Source organism: Aegilops tauschii, chromosome 2, assembly GCF_002575655.3.
Source record: "Aegilops tauschii subsp. strangulata cultivar AL8/78 chromosome 2, Aet v6.0, whole genome shotgun sequence".
In the NCBI taxonomy this organism is placed as follows: Eukaryota; Viridiplantae; Streptophyta; class Magnoliopsida; order Poales; family Poaceae; genus Aegilops; species Aegilops tauschii.
The window spans coordinates 77,744,066-77,752,302 of NC_053036.3; the positions used below are offsets into that span (position 1 = coordinate 77,744,066).

At 52.7% G+C, this 8,237-nt stretch overlaps 1 protein-coding gene across 1 annotated transcript; it reads right to left on the reverse strand.

Annotated features, from left to right (window-relative positions):
• Positions 1–210: 210 nt before the first annotated feature.
• Positions 211–5,990, reverse strand: LOC109773973 (uncharacterized). Its single transcript, XM_073506876.1, has 6 exons — positions 4,971–5,990; positions 4,439–4,675; positions 3,608–3,763; positions 3,337–3,526; positions 1,614–2,238; positions 211–379 (listed from the first exon to the last, which is right to left on the reverse strand). The coding sequence occupies exons 1-6, from the start codon at positions 5,988–5,990 to the stop codon at positions 211–213; spliced, it is 2,397 nt and encodes a 798-aa protein (XP_073362977.1).
• Positions 5,991–8,237: the final 2,247 nt, after the last annotated feature.

The window sequence follows — 8,237 nt, forward strand, 5'->3', positions numbered from 1 at the left end:
GTCCGGTGACTTGATCTGCACCCGAACGGCAGGGCCTTTGGACAGGGAAGTGCCATCGACAACCACAAACTTGCCCAGCAGACGGGACATGCCACGGATGACGCCCTCCTCCCTGGCAGTAGGCGGGAGCCCGCGGATCTGCACCCAAACCGTGGACAGGGTGGCCACCGCAAGTGGATCCACCGACGGGACCGAGATGAGGACGGAGAGCTAGTTGAGGGCCAGCGTGAGCCTGGCGCTGTGGGTGCTATAACGGAGATTGACCGGGTCGGGGAAGATCATGGTGAACTCCCGGTCGGAGATCGGGGTCACCTCCCAATCCCAGTACGAGTTGAACAGGTGGCGAAGCTCCTCAGAGATGATGGCCAGGGACGCCGTCCTACCATCCAAGACCAAGATGAGAGCGGTCATGGGTCGAGTGGCCCGGGCCTTGGGGAGGTCCATGTGGAAGAAGCCCAGGTCATCCAGCGCATAACCAAACAACCCAAGTGCACCAGTGGGTGGTCAGGGCAAAGTGCCGCAGGATGGTCTGTCTTCTTGCAGAGGAAGCACGCCGGGGGCTGGGTGCAATCCACCTGGCAATGCCCGGCCACCCCACAATTGAAGCAGGTGGCCATCGCCGCGTCCGAAGGAGGCGCCGCCACCACCGTCGGGTTAGTGACCGAGGACGCCGGGCCTCCATTGCGCTGCCCACCCTTCTTCTTCTTGGCAAAAGCACCACGGTTGTTCCGGTTGTTGTTGTCGGACGGGGGGAGTTGCGCTTGGCGGTGAGGCAGGTTGCAGCGCCGCGAGGGAGACTGGACATTGCGCTCGGACCGAGCAGGGGAGCGGGATTGGCGCGGGGACCGGCAGTCACGGTCACGCGCGCGTCAGCGCCATTGCTCCGAGGAGGCATCCCTGGGCCGGTCCTCCCGCCGAGGCCCTCCCTCCTTAGACGCTGCCGCACCTTTGCCCTTGAGCGCAGCTCGCCGGAGCTCGGCCTCCTGGCGCTCAGCATCCGGGGAGGGGTGCCATGGGCCATCCGAGCGACCCGAACGGGCTGGAGAGCGGGATCGACGCGCGGGCGAACGGGAACGCTGCGCAGGCGAGCGCGCTGCCTCGCGGCCATCTGAGCGGCACTTCGGGCGCGGGGCCCCATCACCTGCCTCGCGGGCCATGTCCGATGGCAGGAAGGAGGAAGGAGGGGTCGGAGAAGTGAAAGGCGACGAGGGATCCCCGGAGGACAGCAGAATCGGGGAACGCAGGGGGAGAACCGGCAGCGCACGGGGTGGGAAAACCGGAGGCGACGGGCTAGGGAGGAACCCTAAGTCATCGTCCGATTGGGCCTGAGCCACACCAGACGGGCCATTCAAAAGATGCGGCCTAGTCTGCGGCCCAGTCCGCCTCCCCTCCTCCAAAGCGGGCCGAACCTCACGGACCAGAGGGAACCCGTCCAGCACCAGCGGCCCAACTGGCCTCTGCTGGCCCACCCCACTCCACCCAAGCAAGTGAGGGGTGGGAAAGGTTTCCCCCTGTACGGCCAGGGGGTGGCGGCAGTCGGTCTGATCGGAGACGACGGTGACGGCCATGGGCGGCGGCAGCATTGGGGCGCCGGAGGGACGGAACGACCGGACCGATGCCCGCCGAGCCTCCAAACCGGCAGCACTAGCGCCGGCCCGGCGTCCAGCGCCACCATAGGTGGTTGCATCGGTGGAGCCACCGGTGGAAGGGCGCCGCTCCGCCACGACGAGGCCGCTTGACCGATGTCGGCCCGGCCAACCACCCCCCAAGAACGAGCTCGGGCCCCGCGCCCGCGCCGCCCAGCGGGAGGGCCGGCCACAGCAGGCGACGGGGAAGGTAGTGACCGGGAGGGGCGAGCCATGGATGGGGGAGCGGGGAGCAGCGCTGCAGAGGCGTCAGCGGGGAGCAACGGGAGGAACGGCGCAAGGGCGGCCGCAAGCCGGTCCCCGAAGCGACGGGGAGACCGCGGCTCGCCGGTCGCTGCCTCCGCGAGGTCCTCTTCTGCGGCAAGGTCGGACCAGCATGGGCGCGTCAAGGAGGAAGCTTCGGGCCGCGGGAGGGGCGCCGAGGGGGCAACCGGGGGGGGGGGGCAGCGAGTCGCCAGGGGAGCGGGGGCGGGCGCAGCCGCCGGAGACGACGGCGACGGGCTCGCCGGGGCGGCGGAGGGGAGGAGTCCAGCGGCGGCATCGGAGGAGCGGGCGCCAGCCGCGGAGTCGCCCTCCTTGTTGTCGGTCCTTTCTAAACTTCAATGTCGTATCTGTGCCAAGACCCTCAAAGAGCATCTTCTCTCATGTTAAATCATTGAACTGCAACCTCACGTTGCATGGGATAATATGTGGACAAAAATTAGAAGAAACACATTAGATAAAATTAAAAGCTAAAAAAACACAAATGGTTATAAGTTTATGAAAAAGATTAGTTTGTTACCACTGAACTTTCAAACCCATATGACAAATAAACACTTTATAATGATCCTCTCGCCAGGCGTCGTGCACACATAGACATGCATACCTGGAAATCGATCTTGGACAGGTGCCAACGTGCGATCTAAGGTGTCCCCGTGGTTGAGGTCGATCGCCTTTGCCTTAGCCTTGAGTGTAGTACGATCAACATGCTAGGAGCAGAAGGTAGACCTGCGCTAGCGAGGAGAGGGGTTTGCTGCGTGTTGCTTGTTTGAGCGAGTGATGACGAGATTTTGCTCCTTCTACTGCTGGGAAAAAGCTCACCGGTTTTCGTACTAAACTTCTTCAAGGTTTCGTCTCGCGCTTGCATGATGGTGGCCAGAAATGAGCGAAACCTGTTTTAAAAGTGAGTGAGATCAATGTTGTTTTGATCAAAGTGCACATATTTTTCTCTCTAAATAACTTAAGTAATGGTTCAATATTATACGATTGCATACTCATCATTTTATTTACTACTTGTTCTCACCCCTCTAGAGTCCAGATTGTTCTCCATCTCTTTTTATTGGTGAATCATGGATTGTTCTTTGCATGGGAAAAACATGCTTGTAGAACACTATGGGATGATAGAGTGGGAGTTCAATTAGAAGGTGACGTCACGGAATCCTATGAAATGAAAAGTTTATCCAACAAATGATAATGCTTGGATTTGCTATCTACCAACCATTGGATGGAGCATATCATCAAATGCCTAATATTTATAGTTACTTCACACTATATAATGGTATAGATTTAGCTTTTCAGGAACGACATAGTATGTATCTTGCATCTGTGAGAAAATAGCATGGGAACATATAAGAACTATATGTAATGCTAGTATTGCAAGTAAATATGAATGGTATATGAAGAGAAGGTATGCGGTATGACTCACAAGCACTTCCACTCCGATGGACTAAAATCTTGTCAAGGGGTACACCATTAGCAATGAACTGGTTTGCCAACTTATGGACTCTCATATCATCCTTTGACCATTTGATTTTCACCATTTGAAGGTCTTTGCAGTTAAATGATCTTCTCTGTAGTTTGATACTTGTTTCCAAGGCCATTTTGCTTCTGATATCAAAGTTCTTGTGCAGATCAACAAAATTGTTATTAAGCATGTGCTCAGGCATGAATACACCAACAATGAATATACACGTAACACATACCAATTTAAGTTGGAGAAAAAGCCTCTGTATAATAGGTGAATGTTGCAGCAGGAAAATTAGTGCAATGAAACCAGCAGCCATACACCATTCACCAAGGGACAAGGTCTTCAGGTTACTAAAGGATGGACATCTTTTCAATTCCCTACTCAGAACCACCTTCATATTGCACAAAAAACAGTATTCCATGAAGAATGTTTAAACTAGTATTGCACACACTCCATACCAGCGGGTTATTTGGTATTTAGAGAAGAAAGTAAACAAATCAAGTTAAAAATGAAAAAACAATATATTTATATATTATTAGAGGATCAGCACCTACTGTTACACAATGATTCATTTTTTCTTTTTCTGGCACAATTATTTAAATGGAAATTCACATAGACTAGTACAAGACGATCCTATAGTTGAACATACAATAACATAAAGATAGTGAACTTATGAATAGCTATACTATTGAAACACTATTGAACAATGCTAATTAATCATCTCCATAAATAAAAGATGCTCCCCAAAGCTATTCACTTCCATATATAATCGATTAATTCAGTCCACTTTATGATCAAATAATGTAGAACTATTTTTCACTTGAACATGCTTTTTTTATGTCAGCTGCACGTCTATGCGCGCCTATAAACCGGTTTTGATGCTACTAGAGAGCAGAAGGTAAGAAATCTGCTCATGGGATACTCTATGTTCTGGTGGAAGGAACAAAATGTTTCTGTGACAAGAATCAGAGAAATGATCCTGTAAACGTACTTGGCTAATGTGAAGGAAACCAATGTACGCATACTGAAAGAGAGAGCGATCAACAAAAGATGGTGTCAAATATACCTCTCCAGCATCAGTTAACAACCCCAAACTTGTAACATTTGAAATACTCCAAAGGATGTTTCGGCCACCAACATATTCACCATCAATGATTTCACTGTTTTCATAGCAATGATAGTAATCATCTTCACTAGAATTCTGACTGTCAGCATGGTAACCGTACTTTCTTTCTTGTGCAATCTCACTGTATTGATAGGTGTCATCGCTATCGATATCATTATCATGATCATAATTGTTGTTCTAACCACCACACCCATATCCAATCTTAGAATTCTTGCTATTATCAGAACCGTCTTCCTCGTCAGTGTTTTCAGTGAAAACATCATCTTCACAGATGTATAGAGAATCAACACCACTCAAGAAAGAGCCATCACCAGTCTTATAGCTCTTCTCTCTCTTATCGTTATCATCGCCGTCATCATCATTTGTTTCATCACAATCATCTTGATCAGTGATGTGTTTGAAAAGCATAATTGCTGTCATCATCTTCAATGGTTTCATCACAATCCTCTTGATCAATGATTTGTTCAGAAACATAACTGCTATCATCATATTCGTCATCCTCATTGGTGCCATCATCAGAAGTAGTTTCATCACAATGCTCTAGCTCAATGATGTGTTCAGAACCATAATTTCTATTATCATCAGCCGCATCATCATCATCATCATCAGTAGTAGTAGTTTCATCAGAATCCTCTTGATCAATGGTGTGTTCAGAAACATAATTGACATCATCATCATCGTCATCATCATCATCATTGGTTTCATCATACTCGTCATCCTCACTGAAGTCATCACTCAAGAAATAGTCATCTATCATGATAGTTCCAGTGACCAGTGAACCCAGGTTCTTGAATGATGGAACTCGCAGATAAGGTGTGACGAGGCGCAGAAGCACGAGGTTGGGAGCAGCAATCGAGAAGTCACACTCGATCTTGCATTTGAGCATGATCAAAGCCTTGAGAGAGGCAGAGGCGATCTCATCCGCTGCCACCAAGCAATCCTTGAGGTCAAGTTCCTCCAAAGACGTGCAGCGAGAAGAGAGCTCCTCGAGGATCTTGCGGTCGAGCCTGGCATACGACAGCTTCAAGACCCTAAGGTGGCAGGAGATGAAGGGGACGCCCGCGAACTGCGCAGGAGACCCGCGACGCCCAACGACATGGATGACCCGCGCGCCGCGCCTGATAGCGGCCCTGATCCAGGTGCCGGCGTCGTCGGCGAAGTCCCCCAGCGCATCGCTGGACCACAGGCGGAGCGTGTCCACGGGTGCCAACGCGTTGCGGAAGAGGAAGAGCCTGTAGAAGAAGTCGCAGGGGCGGAGCGGCTCGCGGTCGCGGGTGGAGCGACGCAGGCGGAAGTCGAGGCAGGGCGCGGATGCCCAGAGGTGGCGCCAGCGCCGCGCGAGCACGCATGTGCGCACCACCTCCCACGCCCTCAGGGACGACATGATGCGGCGCAGGAGGTCGTCCGGGAGGGCGCTGAGGTGGTCGGCGGCCGTCTCACCCGCAGGGCGGCGCGGCCCCGAGGGCCCGATCGCCGTTGGGCTCGGGTGCATTTCGTCGAGCAGGTGCGGGGTGTGCACGTTTCTCGAGACAGGGTTTTGGTAGGGAATCTATGGACGAGGATGCGTATGGGGAGAGGATTGGAGGGGGGAATGGAGGCGGAGGTGCGGATGAGATGCGGAGTCGTTGCCACTTCTCAGAAATCCAAAGCTTTTGAGGATGGAGAAGATGAAGGCCACGATCCTACCACCATGTTATGAACTCCAAGATAACTCGGCAGTAGTCAGCACCACTGGACTGTCTGATCGCTGGTGCACCGAAAAACAGAGAGATGTCCACATTGTTCCCAAAGCTTTAGGGCAACTCCAACGTGTTCAGACAGTGCGGTTCAGACACTTCAAGCCGTTTAACACCGTGCATGAAACATCGAGAGGCCGATGTGGACGTTCGAATTCTCATAAACAGAAAGCAAAGTGAGGAGGTTTGCGGGTGTCGGGGCCTCTATCATATAGGTGTCTGACACCCATGGCCCACACAAAACCTTCTCTCTCACAATCCGCTCCAACTGTCGCTCCACTCTACATGTCGCATTCATGTCGGTCCAGAGCGCATGTAACCGATCACCGGTGTTCGGTCGGCATGACATTCACACTGGAGACGCCTGCTCCAGCCCGCCGCTCATGCTACGTGGGCTCGCTCTCTGCACCACATTCATGCCGGTACAAAACGGACATGACCGGATGGGGCAACGAGATGGCTTCCCACCACATTCAAGCGGGCTAACCGTTAGTTTGCCTGCCTCGCATTCACAATGGCGCGGCAAACAAGAAGTTGACACTCGCTTGCCCAACTCATTCAAGCCATCGCCCCCCTACTCGGGCGCCTGCTATTTAAAGATCGTCGGCCACAACACAAACCCGTACCACCTTTGAGCCACATCTTTCGTCCGGTGGCCGTCGGGCTCGGGCGCATTTCGTCGAGCAGGTGCGGGGTGCGCACGTTTCTCAAGACAGGGTTTTGGCAGAGGATCTATGGACGAGGATGGATATGGGGAGGGGATTGGAGGTGGGAATGGAGGCGGAGGTGTAGATGGGATGCGGAGTCGTTGCCGCTTCTCAAAAATCCAAAACTTTTGAGGGTGGAGGGGATGATGGCCACGATCCCACCACCATGTTTCATACAACCATGAACTTCTACTATAGAAGATAACTCGGCAGCACCAATGGATTGCCTGAGATCGCTGGTGCACCGGAGAGAGGTCCATAGTACACCAACGCCGTAGTTTGGACAGTGCGGTTCGGACACTTCGGGTCATTTAACACCGTGCATGAAAACATCGATAGACCGGTATGGAAGTTCGAATTCTCGTAAACCAAAAGCAAAGTGGTAAGATTTGCGGGCGTCCAGCGTCAGAAAAGATTTGCAGGCGTCCGGACCTTCATCACATAGGCGTCTGACATCCACGGCCCACATAAAACCATATCTCTCACGTTCCACTCCAACTGTCACTCCGCTCTACACACCGTATTCATGTCTGTCCAGAGCGAATGTGATCAGCCACTGGCGTGACCATTAACACTGATGAGGCGGCCGTCGCTCACGCTGCGTGCACTCGCTCTTTGCGCCACGTTAATGTCGGTACAAAATAGACATGACAGGATGGGGCAACGCGATGGCTTCCTACTGCATTCAAGTGGGTTGACCGTTAGTTTGCGTGCCCCGCATTCACATTGGCACGGAGACAACCCCGCCCGCACGACGGCGTTCGGGCACACGCAGCCACATCCCGCACGTCCGGTGTGTGGCACAATCGCCCACACGTCCGGGCGATCGACCGCGCTGCCCGCACAACTTAACCCGCCCGTCGTCCCGGCCTTCCTTCAAACCCCGGTGCGACCTGCCGCCGTCGTTTCCTACCTCTCGATCCCCTACCTCCATCGTTTGCCTTCTCTAGTTGCCATGGATACCAGACCAGATCTCTAGCGCCACCCACCCCCCACCGCCCCCTCACTCTCTAGTTGCGACGACGAGCTAACAGGTCAATCTCCGATCTTGAAAGCACAAGTGCTCCCTGGGTGATTTTGGTAATTAATGTCAACATATCTCTTGTTGGACTAATGTTTCTACCTAGTATGTTTCAGATAAGTTCAACAATGGAGTGGCATGGACAAGAGGATGTCGAATCCCTTCAAAGTGATAAAGACAAAGGATTGGCTCAAGCTCAAAGCTCAGGACTCTACATTTTCTATTTTAGTGATCCAAGATCACATTGAGTCCATAGGAAAGCCAATACTATTAAG

Coding starts and splice junctions, on each gene's coding strand:
- LOC109773973 (XM_073506876.1), bottom strand. CDS start 5,990: ATGCACCCGAGCCCAACGGCGATCGGGCCCTCGGGGCCGCGCCGCCCT. Junction 3,527..3,607: donor TTTTTCTCCAACTTAAATTG/GTATGTGTTACG, acceptor GATCTGCACAAG/AACTTTGATATCAGAAGCAA. Junction 380..1,613: donor TGGAGGCTCGGCGGGCATCG/GTCCGGTCGTTC, acceptor CTTGGATGGTAG/GACGGCGTCCCTGGCCATCA.